The sequence below is a fragment of the Engraulis encrasicolus genome, chromosome 12, assembly GCF_034702125.1.
Source record: "Engraulis encrasicolus isolate BLACKSEA-1 chromosome 12, IST_EnEncr_1.0, whole genome shotgun sequence".
Lineage (NCBI taxonomy): Eukaryota > Metazoa > Chordata > Actinopteri > Clupeiformes > Engraulidae > Engraulis > Engraulis encrasicolus.
Window position 1 is genome coordinate 38531258 of NC_085868.1, and position 14810 is coordinate 38546067.

The window sequence follows — 14810 nt, forward strand, 5'->3', positions numbered from 1 at the left end:
TGTGATCCTTTAAATGGCATTTTTATTACACAAGGGTGAGTGCTTTGTACATGTTATCTACAGAACACTGCACACCATCCTGCGCCAAAGATTGGTTGAACTTGGTTTGTATTACTTGCCACCTAGGCAAAAACAAAACCCTTTGCAATGGCACATGGCAACTAAAAATGTTCCTTGGAACAAAAACTTTAAGGGGAAAAAAAGAACTTCCAAGGTTCCAGGAGAAAACATTTCACCCAATTCCGATATGTGAGGAAAGAACTAAGCTGAAAGCGTCCACGTGTGTGTGTGTGTGTGTGTGTGTGTGTGTGTGTGTGTGTGTGTGTGTGTGTGTGTGTGTGTGTGTGTGTGTGTGTGTGTGTGCCCAATGATACCGAAAAGGGTTCAAGACTGAGAGAGGTGCAAGACTTTAAGAGGAGGCTGGACCTGCTTGCTTAGGCCACTCCCCTTCACATCAATCTGCCACCGGGACGACAGCACAGGAGATCATCATTGGCCAAAAGAGCTGACCAATAAAGTACCACCTCCTTGTCCCACTCTTGAGTCCACACACACACACTTCAAAGAACACAAATGTCTATGGTCTCTCATAAGGTGCACAGGGATAGTAACATTAGCAAAATGCACGATGGCCAAGCATGGACAACTGCTCTGTAAAAAAAAGCACACTTTGAAAGAACTTCTACTGAAATGAGTCCAGACTGTGTCTAGCCTACACCACTGTCATAATGTACATTGACTAGCATTACAGAGATGTTCACTGAGGTATGGTTCAACTAACATCTTAGCAGGTGTACTGGAGGTGGACTATCAGGAACATGCTGTGTGCTGTGGTTTTGCAGTCCAACCTGGGAGCGTTCCTGATCATGTGACCCAAATGACATGGAGGCAAAAAAAAAAAAAGAGTCCATCTTGACTAATTTTGCAGACGTTTTAGAGAAGACAGGCCATACTGAGGTACTTTGAAGATTCTAACAGAAAAGAAAAAACAACATGGCCTTTTTTCTGTTTGTTTCGTTGTTTCTTTCTGAGTTCAGTGCTGAAGTTGTAGGTTGGCAAAATTCTAATAAAAAAAATGTAATACCCTCACCAATCGAGCATGTTTGAAAAAGTGTTGGAAATTAGGCTGATTTTCTCTGTTTTTGTAAACATGTTCTCCCCTCCAGTTCGATTTTTCAAGATTTGAAACTTTTTAAAACATATGTACATGTATTTTTTATTTGTTTGTTTTTTTTTCACATAAAAAAGCGTACGATTTTACAATTGTATGAGTTGTACTATTAGGGCTCACCTCTGCCAAAGCTGAGACGAATGACACCTTTACACACGGGAAAACGACTTTGGAACAATCTTATGATTAATGTGTGAACAATGGAACCATCCGTTAATGAAGTCACCCCAGCCTAAACATAGCTTCAGACTGAATCTGGACGCCAACAGCGTATGGTCAACTACACCGCAACTTCCGTGTAAATCCATAAACTGCTGTCTGCACCAGTTTACAACCGGACAATCTCTACCAACCTGATAAGAGACGGCATTGTCGTTTATGTCTCTAAACAGAAACAAAAGCATTTTTTCCACACTAGAAGTGGAAAGTGACTGAAAAGTAAGAGTAAAAAGAACTTCACTATCAAGTCCCTTTGGGGAACACCAACTGTGTCTCGTGATATTCACTTTAGTTTCCTGACAATTCACACAGCAGACTTTTCATAAATGGTCTTTCACTGCAAACTTGCCCAAGCGCCTTCCCTTTTGCAAAACAATTCAAAACGCTCCCAACGTCATCTTAACTGGATATGCCAGTAACCCAAGACTGGGCTTGGTCAGACACCTTCAATATTCTTGTGCTAAATTACATGTAAACCCTCGTTATCCATCCTAATCTCATTTGTCACCCCTACAGCTTACACTGCAATGCGGAACTAAGGCTGGCTGAACACACAACATCACATTCTTCTATTAAAGTCATTATAAAGTCACCCACTCATTCACCACACACACACACCAAAAGCTTTTGTTTGCAAAGCAGGATTAATGGAGTACACACACACGCACGCACACACTATAAAAGGGGTGACCAACAAGCCACAAAGACTTCAAACTCCCCTCTGCTCAAACAGCCAAACCCAAGCCTCAAAAAAGCTGATCCGACAAAAAAAGCTGTACAAGCGCACACAAACACAACAGAACAACAAATGATCCTCCACAAACCCACCGCTGCTCCACTACAGTGCCACTACTGTATGAACAGACACTGCTGAACGGAGCCTTAATATCGCCACTTGCTAAAGCTCACAAGCTCGTTCGCTATTCTTTTTTTTTTTAAAGCTGCAAAGCTTCTGGATGAAGCTCATACCATTTTAGTCACACCACACTTGCCTAAATCTTTGACTGTGGGAGTGGGGGGGTTTATGATGATTTCATCTGTTGCCTAGAAGGCAAAAAAAAAACTTGAGGACTATAAAATGGAGGACTATAATTGAGCACCACAGTTGCTATTGGTGAGGTTTTGGCTATCCAAGGATTAAAGCGGCGTAGTTTGTTCAAAACAGATGGAGATGGAAGGAGTGACGCGAAGGCCTCGTGAGTGTTTGGAGATGTAACAGGAGGGGAGGACTATATGGTAATAGCGCTGGTTTATATTGTTGCATTACGGTAATGCCTCTCGTCGATAATGTGGAAAAAAACAAAGAGGCTGCAAGCTTCCCTCCGCTCTCCAATTTCCTAACCGGGGACGAGGAGGGTGGGCACCTTCCCAAAGGGTAGCGAGGTGTGTGGGCAGCTTCCGCGGCCTAGCAGAGGGTCCAGTCCGCTTTGGTGGTGGTGTTGGTGATGGTGGTGATGGTGGGCCAGGGGAGAGCCGCTGAGCAGGGCTGGAAGGGGGAGCCAGGGCCCGAGGAGTGAGGAGGGGTGTGAGGCTCGACCGCAGTGCGTGGGAAGGGTGACGTTTTGGGCGATGGAGCCGCCACACTGCCAGGGCCGGTGGAGGTCAGAGCAACCCACACACCGCAGAGACCCGGAGGAGGAGTGGGGCTGGTATGCGTCCGGCTGGGGCGGAGGTAGAGGTGGGTCGGACAAAGCCAGAGTGGAGAGGAGCGAGTCCCACAAGCAGAGCACCGCGTCTGGGGAGAGCGTGGAGGTCGAGGCCGGGGTCTCGGAGGGGACTGAGAAGGGAGGAGAAGCGGTGGAGGTGGTGGGGGGGTGGTCCTGACTCTCCGTGTCGGGGACGCAGCAGTTGGGGGAGGACACGGGGATGGGGATGGGGATGTGGATGGGGATGGGGGCGGGGGTGGGCAGGTGGGCGACGCGGAGGCTGGTGCTGAGCTGGTGCAGCAGGGTGGAGGCGGCGATCAGACTGGCCACACTGGTCAGGTACAGGAGACCCACCATGCAGGCAACCTGGAGGCAAGACAAAAGAGTGGCAATGTTTTAATACGAACCCTGAAGGAAACGAGGAATTTACAGGAGACCCAGCATGTAACCTGGGGGGCCGGGGAAACACAGACGAAGACATACTGCATCAATGGCAAATCTTGTGTGTGTTTTTATACGTGCGTCTGTGTGTGGTGTGTGAGAGAGAGACAGAGTGAGTGAGTGACAAAGAGAGTGAGAACAGAGTGACAGAGAGAGAGAGAGAGAGAGAGAGAGAGAGAGAGAGAGAGAGAGAGAGAGAGAGAGAGAGAGAGAGAGAGAGAGAGAGAGAGAGAGAGAGAGAGAGAGAATAGTAGGAACTTGCTTGCTTGTGCATTTGTGTGGCAGTGAGAGAGAGCAAGTGCGTCTAAACTGTGTATGTGCATGTGCATAAGTGTTTGTGTGAGGAGGTGTTGTATTTTAGGTCTCCCTGGGTCTGGAATGAAGAATTGAATTGAAGAGGCTTTCACCGTGTGTGTGTGTGTGTGTGTGTGTGTGTGTGTGTGTGTGTGTGTGTGTGTGTGTGTGTGTGTGTGTGTGTGTGTGTGTGTGTGTGCCGCCATAATGGAGGTCAGCTCTACTCAGAGGTGTGTGTGTGAATGTGTGTAAAAGGGCCTCACCATGGTAAAGTGCTGGTAGATGGCAGCCAGAGCTTGTCGCCATGACGACTGCTCCAGCAGCACGCACAGGTCCGTGTAGGTGAACCAGCCGCGCTTCATGCCCTGCCGCTCCGCGATACTGAGAAGGGAAATCAACAAGTTAGAAAGGGACATGGCAATACACGGCTGCAGTATATGCAACTGGGCCAAAACAACTGTGAAGTGGAGAAAAGAAATACATTATGTTGGAATGAATCTCCTCTTGTTGTTCAATACTGAGGGGGACATTCACTTTCGGACATTGTTAGATACATAGCCTCAGTATAATACTATAAGTAATAAGTGAAGTAGGGCGAAGAAATGCATTATATTGGAATTAATGAATGCTGTCGTTCTGTGATATTGAGGTGGACAACAACAGTTAGAAAAGTGTTCAATACACAGGCTCGGATAATATATAATTTAGAAAAACAAATAATGAAGAGCTATGGGAAAAGGACAAACATTATATTGGCGTTAATCTGATGGGACAACTTCAAGCTGTCTTACTGTAGTTAAAAAGAGGCAAGGCAAGTTTATTTATATAGCGCATTTCATACACAGGTGCAACTCAATGTGCTTCACAAAGTTAACAAATGGGCAAAAGAGAGCACTTCACATCTCACACTTGTAGAGTGATCAGACATGGAATCTACCGAGGTTGCCCAGGTTAAGTAAGCCCAGGTGTACTAGCTTCAAGAGTACACAGGTTTAAATGGGTCATGAGGAAAAAAGGGGCTGACGCCGAATAGTCGAGCTTAACAAGGTGATAAAGAAATCAGGACACACAGGTGATCTCAGGGATGGAGGTCACAAGAAGTGGTGTGTGCTGCTAGCTTTTTTTCCAGTAGAGATAGACATATTTGCACTGTGTGTGTGTTTGTGTGTATGTATGTGTGTGTGTGTGTGTACTTACCTTGCTTCTAGTTGTCTCAACATGTCAAAGAACTCTTTGGGTTCAGTAAACAGGCTCCACTCCTATAAACACAGAAGACATTTATGATCACAGGTGATTTTGAAACCTACCAGCTGGAAGCCACAAAACAGCTAAAAATTGAATTAAAATTCTATTAAAATGCTTAATGCCAACACTGCATTTAACTTTTAAATACTGTGCAGCGAGAAGATAGATGCTAGCTTTTCTTTACCGCACTGAGAGACTCTTAACACAGGACAATCACCCAGGACTTGTACGGCTTTCTTATTGCGTGTGTGTTTGATAGGGACAGATACACATCATGTAGGCTACACAACAGCTTAACAGAAAAGCATCATAGCATTTATAGCCATAGGCTAATTTGAAATGACCGTGCCCTTAAATAGTTGCCTGCCCAGGGACCACAGATGTAAATTAGCTTCATACCTAACTGGTACTAGAACTGTCTGTAACGCTTTATAATAAGGTTCTTCTAATAAGCGTTAATAGTCACTAGTAAGCAGGTATTAATCCCCTTGCAAGTGCCCAATAACATGCTTATTAACTTTGTTAACATGCTTATTCACGTTGTTAACATCTGATGAGTAACTTTATTTGAGTAAAAGCATGAATATCGGTACACATGGCAGCCATCTTGAAAATTTAGTTTTTTTCGACACCTTCATATCTAGTATTAGTCAGCATATCAATATGGATATGTGTCCCAATGTAAATTATAAGACTAAAAAAATTAACCACTATAAACACATAATAAGCAGCTTATAAGATGTTAACAAAGTTAATAAGCATGTTATTGGGCACTTGTAAGGGTATTACTACCTGCTTACTAATGACTATAAACGCTTATTAGAAGAACCTTATTATAAAGCGTTACCGAACTACGTGGGACCTGTCAACTAAACTAAACTAGCATACTCACAATGGCGTTGAGGAAGTTCATCTCCAGGGTGTTGACCGTTTGCGTGTCCAGTTTGCCCGCTGCTCCCCACTCGTCGTTAAACACCTCCTCCTCTTCACCTTCGTCGTACAGGTACTTACTGGCCACCATCTGTAAGGGGACAGTGAATGTAGAGATTGTTTTTGTTGTTGTTGTTTTTTTAAAGGTAGTTTTTGGCCTTTCTGTCCTGATTTGGATAGCAGAGAGCGACAGCTAAATACTAGGAGGGAGTGATGGGAAGGGCTTGGAATTGCCCCAGGCCAGGCTAGAACCTGGATCCTTTCGGGCCTTGTATGTAGTATGAGTGTATTAGAACGCTATGCTGCAGGACCCAGATAGAGATTATTGTTATGTCTACAAGATGCCTACTGTGTACACTCCCTGTAGGTACAGGGAGGACTGAAATTTCAAATCATGTGTGCAACCTACACAGATTACCCTAGTGTGTTTGTTTCCAGAATATCGGAAAAATACCTTGCCATTAATCGTACATTTCATAAAGAAATGAAGAGTGATGTCTAATTTCACAAAGTTGGGCTAACCATATTGGCCTCAACTACATGGCTTTGACAATCAAGACAACTTTCACTTCTTTGACAATTGACACAGCAGACGATTGCATTGACTGTCTGCTACATAGGGCTGTAAAATAACTGTATTTGCATTGCACAATTGACACAATGTGCAGTTCTTAGTGTTACAAGAGTCTTGCTGGAACAGAGGATGGCATACACTGCATGATGGAAAATGTCATTATCCCTGTACTTGAAGAATGGGATCTTGCAGTCTTATTGAGCCAATACTGCCATTAAACAACCTGCTGAGTTCATTATGCATTCCGCTGATATTACTTGGAGCATGGTACACAGTTTCTTACTAAGCCCTCATAACTGAACTTGAGTGGTGACCGGACCAGGCATTTGGGTGTTTGGAGAAAACAACCATAGTCACAATGTAGCTTTGGAGCAGAGTTGTCGTCAGTAGAGAGACCGAGAACTGCTTATAATTTAGACTAAAATTAATCTGTACATCATTGTGTGAAAATAAAAGAGTACGCATGCAAGTAGTTAGTTAACTTGACTTTGAAACCAGTGTGTTACTTAATCTCTGGCTACAAATCATTGCAACATTGGCATTTTCTTGATGCTGCAAATTTGCCCCATAATTGTTCATTTCATGTTATATTATTAAAAACCGAGAAACCTCCAAACAAGTTTAGGCTTGTGGGCTATGGGGCTTGGAGAAAATGCAGACATCACAGCTGTTGAGACACATCCTGATAAAAAAGGTAACATCTTATCTTTTCCGTCTGCAATTGCAGACACGTGTGGACTGCTTTCTCATGAAGGAGCAGCCTCGAGAATGACTGCACATATCACATGACCTGCTATCTCTTGCACTCTCACTCTCTCTCACACACACACACACACACACACACACACACACACACACACACACACACACACACACACACACACACACACACACACACACACACACCTCAATTTCATTCTGGATGAATAACAATATTTACAGCACTAGTACTATGCATAGACACATACCATGGATATGAGAAAGAGGTCTGAGGAGGAGATCTGTTGCAGGTATTCAGGGTTTCTGTGTCGTAGTCTCTCGATGTACACCAGGGCCAACATCATAGCACAGGGCGAGATGCAAGCCTCTCTGCAGGAATAAACCCACAGAATGCAAATATATTTAGATTTACTGTATCTGTACTTTTCCATCCATCACCAGAATGAGGAACAGGGACATTAATGACAGCATTGGTATTTGGGGACCAATAAAAAGAACAATATCCATGGCACCCATTTGATAAACTAACCAAAGGCTGCATGCAAATAAAGGTTTTCACCAAACCCAGGGTGCAATGTGACAAGAGCGAGAAGGCACACGCGCCGCAAATTATTTCAGCCCATGGGCATCACAACACAACGATCATGTGAATTAATGGCGACACTCTCCCCATCATGCTTACATAACTACTTGAGAAAATGTCAAATAAAGACTTGTGAACTGTTCCCTGTTGCATGCTGTAACACTGTTCCTCTAAGAATATTGTGTGGGAGATTGTTTTGATTGTTGATCAGAACTAAAGCATGAAAAAAAGTGCTTACTATTCTAGCCTATAGATGTATTTTTTTGTAAACACAGTGTTGTGAGGAGGGGCAAGACACTGGCAGCCAACCACGTGAGCTAATTTTTTGACCGACAGCGGTTTCCAACAATCAGAGGTTGAGTTGTGTGCAGCTAGTTTCGCGCAGTCAGGAGAAAACAAAAATGTAGAACCCATGTATTTTCTAGCCTGCCTATGAATGTCTTCAAAGGGTAAACCATATTCATATGTTCAAGCGCAACATATGCCCTTGTCCTTGCAGTCTGCACAGCCTCTTCGTAGGTCTGGACATTCTAAACAGGCATATTGCATAGGCTAGTTCCAGAGGCAGGGGTGTGGATACTTTCCATGACATACCAAACTGCTGGGCCCGTTATGGAACACAGCATACAATTGTCAAACATCAACTCTAAATCTCAACGGCAAAGTCAACTACAGTACAAACCCTCCCACTGACCCATATAACTCGGTGTTCCTCTCTCTTTGTTGGCTATTCATTTCAGAATCCAAAGCCCTCTTTGACAACACCAGCCTAGGACTTTCATGAAATACAATAGTGTCTATGGGTGTGCATAGCAGATTGTGTGACTACATTTACAAAGTCTCATAACAGGAAGAATTGATAGTACTGATGGACTGAATTGGATGCAAAAAAATAGTCAACCCGCCAGAGGCACATGAATGCAATATCAGCCATGTCAAATTCATTGTTCCATTCTGACTGCTCAGCAGTGCACATGCTGCAGTGGTAAATCAAATCGGTTAACATTGATCTTGTTCATTTCAAGATGGAGAAATTGAGAAATTTGATCCTCATTTGCCGAAGATTAAAACGGTCTCAACCTTTTTGCATTACCCTTCTTCGACTGTCTCATAAGACTGAATGGCGAATTTCGCTTTGCTTCAGAAAATTCACTTGCATGCATCACTGGCATTGGAGAAGAGGGACTCACCTGGCCACATGAGCAGCATATTTCTTCTGGAGTTTGCGGATAGGACTCGGTGCAGATTTCTGAAGCAGTTCCACAGCAATGTCTAGCAAGACACATGAACATTGACGTGAGATACTTTTACCAGGCAGCAACGTATCCATATAGTCATCAAAGCAACTACACACACCCATCTGATAAACTTTAGGCAGAGTAACGTATTCCTACATGCAAACCATGAGTCACAATGATTGCACAGGTCAACTTAAAATAGCCTAGTGATACTGCAAGCATGCTGCATTACATCACTTTGGTAATGAGCAATCAGCTAATAATTTGCTTGACCCATCCATTATAGATCTTAAAATATAATATATATATAGCAAAAGGGTGTTGTGATAGTGTAAACAATGACATTTATTGTCTAAAAGACAAAGATAAGTTTACTGACAGAGCAGAGTTAAGTTAGAAGGATCAAAATATAATAGGCTGGGATGAGACAGCTTACAACACACCAAATTACCCCACTTACAAAAGCTTCAGTTTAGTTTACACAACTACATCAAGGTTTCGTATCTAGTGTAGACCAGTTCTAGTTAAGTCTGTGGTTCTAGGCCATTATGATGAGATGGACAACTCACCTGTTACCGGGCAGGACAGGGCATCCAATGAGGTATCTGGATCAAGGCCATAGTATAAACGCTTTCGAACACGGGCTGCTAGTTGCTGGTGTCCGGGAAGAAACTGCAAACACACATCAGACGACAGTGTCAAGACTAGTTCACTTGTTGATGAGTAAACAACTCTCGACGTATTAACATTGTCGGAGACGTCATGTTGTTAGCAGTTCCCACAACATTAGCAGCATGACTGCTGCCGCCTATGCTAACCTTTGCATGGACTACTTACTTTGACAGCTAAAATATGGCGGGTAGCTACACAGTGAAGTTTCCTACTAGCATCAGCTATATACAAATTACAAACCAAAGAATGGCACGTTGTCTGAACTTTAACCATTGGAGACAGAAGAATCTCATACTGTCTCTTCGTCAAGACAATCACGCAACCAAAGGGGTTTGTGTGACCATTGACGTTTAATCTGTCTACCTACCTAGCATAGCAAAACTTCACTGTCTACCGTAGTCTTGCCGAGGTCAGTAGAAGACTAGTAGTCGTAGGTACACTAAGTACAAGATGTCCTGCCAACTATCCAAAGATGACTATGATTAGAAATGCACCTTCTACATGGCTGGAATAGTCATGGTCAAGTATTGAAATGCCTCATATTTCGCAAACTTGTGTTATTCGTGTGTATGAACCACTGGGTTTCCCATGGTCTTTGTTGACGATTAAGCTAGCAGCTTATTTAGCTTATAGCAAAGAGATGGATCTACTAAGCATACAGCTTGCTAGGCTAGCCAAAAAGCCTTACGCGTAAAAACACAATTACCTACCGTAAACTCTTGGAAGTCCGAAAACGGAAATGTTCGCTCGTCAAATAGCTGATCAAAATCCATTTTGTTCGAATAAAACGAACATTAAAAGTGAAATCCCTACAAAACTCACAGTGCAGCTAAAGAGAGGGCGTGCTCTACCTCTAGAGCCCTCAGATGGTCAGACGAGTTGTTTCGTTCGGAAGGGAACGGAACGTAGAAACTCATCTGACTGGTTACGCAACCGCACTGTGTACGCCCATGTGCAAACGACTTCTGTGCTCTGTGGTAGAGGCGTCGGCCACACAGGCCTCACCACAGTGAGTTTTTGCATTTATAAACCCATTGAGTTGGGAAACCTATTTGACAATTGTTTCAAATGTAGTTTTGTATTATGCTATTATAGTTTTAGTAGACCTACGTTTTAAGTAAGCTATGTCAGACATTGTTGTCAGCAATAGGCCTACTTTGCAATGCAGTCTGTAGGCTACAAAAACTCTCTGGCAGCTCTGCAGATGAATGCACATTTTGTACTGAAGAGGCCATCAACCCCAAAGTCCTGTGGAGTGGTGTGTGTGCGTTTGTGCAACTGCTACGACATATTTGGCTATCCAAAGACAAAGGGGCAGAGGAAAAAATGGCCAATTATAGTGTTGATCAATGCCAGGGGTGGAAAGTAACTAATTACATGTACTCAAATTACTGTAATTAAGTACTTTTATGAATAACTTGTAATTTTTTAAGTAGTTTTTAAAAATTTTAATTTTACTCTTACTCAAATTACATTTTGGCCCAAGTAGTTTTACTTAATTACATTTGAACCTGCCTTGAGTAGCCTACTGAGTAAATTCTGATAGGTAGAGAAAAATGAAATTAAGGGAAACATCTGCCAGAAATGAAGGAACCTGTGCGTATTTATCATTTCACATACAGTAAATGATCTATTTTGGACTAATCCATTGCATGATTATCCATTTTCTGTACTCTTTCCACCTCTGATCAATGCCCACTCTCTCTCTCCCTGCACACACACTTCAGCAGGCTCGGAGTGGCAATCTGTCAGAGGTGGAAAGAGTACAGAAAAAATGTAATTGAGTAAAAGTATCATTACTTGTTTTGGAATCTACTCAGAGGTAAAGTAAAATTACCTCTTTGGAAATCTACTCCAGTAAGTACAAAATTACTTCTTTCAAAATGTAATTTGAGTAAAAGTTACTTAGTTGCTTTCAGTTAGCTTTTCCATCGAGAAATTCCATTCTTCTTCTTGAATAGCGCCCTCCGTGACCTCTGCCTATTTCTGCACCAGTCATCTTCCAATAACCTGGCTATCGTGACAACAAAACCCTGCGAGCGTTGACCTGGCCCTGAGCACCGTATTCTCAGAGGGCCTTCAACCTGCATCTACATATCAAATGCCTCGTTATGGTTGAAACGTTCAATCAGGCCACTCTTGACTCTGGCTTATTTGCAGTGGGGAAGTTTAAATACTAAACTTTTATTGTCTTCAAAAATGAGACGGATATGAACTTCAAATACCCATGTTTGCCAGACCGACTTGGTCATGTACTTTTGAGCAGAATCAAAATAATAAGCAGGCCCAGGGTCTGCCCATTGCCGACTATTGGGCTGTCAAACCAGTGACATGATTCCGATGGGCGCTGGATAATCATGCAATGGATTAGTCCAAAATAGATAATTTACTGTATGTGAAATGATAAATATGCACAGGTTCCTTCATTTCTGGCAGATGTTTTCCTTAATTTCATTTGTCTCTACCTATCAGAATTTACTCAGTACTCAAGGCAGGTTCACATGTAATTACAAACCCCAACTCAGGTGAAGTTGGGACGTTTGGTAAACAGTGAATATAATCAAAATGCTATCATTTTCAAAACATTCAATCTATTTCTTAGGTGGAGAATAGTGAAAAGACAACATATTAAGTGTTAAATCCGAGAAAAAATATTGTTTTGGGGGACATATGCACTCATTTCTAATTTGATAAATGCAACACGTCTCAAATAAGTTGGGACGGGGATCAGTGAAATTTAGTAAACATCCAAATAAGATAAAACAACAAGGAAGAACATTTCAAAATGAATTGTACTGACGGACAATATAGGTGTCCAGGTATAAGATCATCACAGAGAGGCTGAGTCACTCAGAATTAAAGATGCAAAGGGAATAATTACCATAGTTATTACATACATTTTTGACTTCCCTTTGACTTACCACGATTGAGTGTATATAAGACATATTTTTGTTATTAAAATCATTGTATAGGTTCATGACATCATGAAATATATATTGGCTGTAGTCTCACTCTAGCACTCCAGGAATTAGAGCTATTGACAATTGACCATATTAAGAATGCTTAATGCGTGCAAATGATACAGGGGTGTAACATTCTCCTTATCACCTGAGCTCACTTGAAATAGACCCAGAAGACATGGGAAACTGTCCTTTGCTTACAGAAGTCGGCAGAAGTTGTAGAAATCCATTCTTTTTGACAATAATAGAGCATTGCACATCCTGTGCTACAGTGAAAATGGACCATCCAGCTTGTGTTCGTGCTAGCTTCAAAAGTCAGCCTCCATGATGGCATGCGGGTGCAGTAGTGCATTGGTTAAGATGTTCTCACTCATCTGTAGAGTTAAATACAGTGCTGAATGGTATAAATGGGTTTTAAACAGCATGAAAAGCCACTCATGCATTATATTTTGAAGGGAGATCTTCGATTACTGCCACATAGTAAGGTCAAATTGCATTCTCTACTATTTTTTAACAGTTTGGCTCCATCATAAGGACCAGCAGGTGATAAAATGGTGGGCTTTTGGTCAAGACCTGTCACACTGTAAGCACTACAGAAAGGAACACATTGCAAAACATGACAAGGAACACACTCACCATTTAAGATGGTGAAATTATGTCCAAGATGGGAATTAACACTGTTTTTTATATAAAATCATCTCATCGGTTAAGGTATTTAACTGTTAAGTGTTGTCTTTTGTTTTGTTTTTAGTCTTCCTCGACATTTGCTGCCTTTTATTGTCCCCATCCCAACTCTTTTGAGACGTGTTGCATTTATCAAATTAGAAATGAGTACATATGTCCCCCAAAACAATATTTTTTCTCGGTTAATACTTAACACTTAATATGTTGTCTTTTCACTATTCCCCATCTAATGAATAGATTGAATGTTTTGAAAATGATAGCATTTTGATTTTATTCACTGTTTACCAAACGTCCCAACTTCACCGGAGTTGGGGTTTGTAAGTAAAACTACTTGGGCCAAAATGTAATTTGAGTAAGAGTAAAATTACACATTTTAAAAACTACTTAAAAAATTACAAGTTACTCATAAAAGTACTTAATTACAGTAATTTGAGTACATGTAATTAGTTACTTTCCACCCCTGCAATCTGTGATACCCGGTGGGCCGCCGCCAGAGGGGTATCTTGTCACCAGGCCAGGCAGGCAGCCGCTTGGGGCCCCCAAGCCCCTAGATGGTGAATAATAGTCAAGATTTTAAACTACAGTAGTGGCGATTTGTTGTGAATGTTCATTCTTTCGCCTTTTCGCTTGGGGCCCCAACTTACCCTAGAATCGCCTCTGGCCACCGCGGCCCTAACGCAATTTGGACCGGTCCCCTTGCGCTAATATCAGCCCTGAATTTTAGAACAGGCGAAACTGGTAATCCCAGACTTCAAACTCCATAATTTACTCTGTAGTACCCAGTACATTATTTGACAAAGGGGTGCAGTATATATACCCCTTCTATGTAACACTAATCTTTGTGACGGTGGGCAGATGGCGTTAAAAAATGTAAAGCAGTGCACGATGGGGTTGGAATCTGAAGACGCCCGTCTTCCTTCTGATAGTTTCATGGGAACGCGGATGTAATATTTGCTATTCTGTGATTTTCCGAACGTGCCATTTTGCCAGCATGCGACATTCTCCATTGAAGGCTGGGTTGGTTTCAGAGTCAGCCAAACAAGGGGCCAAAGGTTGTAGTTGATAGTTCCTTCTTCTCTCACCTTTAAAAATCTTTCAGTAGTGAAACGGTTTGCTAACAACGCTGGCGTATGCAAAATTAAATCAATCAAGTTGATTCTTTGAAATGCTTCTTGGACCAATGGGCAGTCATGGGTGAGCGGTTAGGGCGTCAGACTTGCATCCCAGAGGTTGCCGGTTCGACTCCCGACCCGCCAGGTTGGTGGGGGGAGTAATCAACCAGTGCTCTACCCCATCCTCCTCCATGACTGAAGTACCCTGAGCATGGTACCGTCCCACCGCACTGCTCCCCATGGGGCGCCACTGAGGGCTGCCCCCTTGCACGGGTGAGGCATAAATGCAATTTCGTTGTGTGCAGTGTTCACTTGTGTGCT

General features: G+C 42.6%; 1 protein-coding gene across 1 annotated transcript; it reads right to left on the bottom strand.

The window, feature by feature from the left end:
* On the bottom strand, nucleotides 1-10668 carry cnppd1 (cyclin Pas1/PHO80 domain containing 1). The gene is made up of 8 exons (XM_063212129.1): nucleotides 10444-10668; nucleotides 9631-9733; nucleotides 9014-9095; nucleotides 7489-7609; nucleotides 5909-6037; nucleotides 4969-5030; nucleotides 4035-4152; nucleotides 1-3402 (listed from the first exon to the last, which is right to left on the bottom strand). The coding sequence occupies exons 1-8, from the start codon at nucleotides 10504-10506 to the stop codon at nucleotides 2728-2730; spliced, it is 1353 nt and encodes a 450-aa protein (XP_063068199.1). The 5' UTR covers nucleotides 10507-10668; the 3' UTR covers nucleotides 1-2727.
* Nucleotides 10669-14810: the final 4142 nt, after the last annotated feature.

What these genes read in the sequence shown, in the direction of transcription:
- cnppd1 (XM_063212129.1), bottom strand. Translation starts at nt 10,506, where the DNA reads ATGGATTTTGATCAGCTATTTGACGAGCGAACATTTCCGTTTTCGGAC. An exon ending in TTGAGACAACTAGAAGCAAG is followed by an intron (nt 4,153 to 4,968) that starts GTAAGTACACAC and finishes TTCCCTTCTCAG; the next exon opens with TATCGCGGAGCGGCAGGGCA. An exon ending in TCTACCAGCACTTTACCATG is followed by an intron (nt 3,403 to 4,034) that starts GTGAGGCCCTTT and finishes TCTTGCCTCCAG; the next exon opens with GTTGCCTGCATGGTGGGTCT.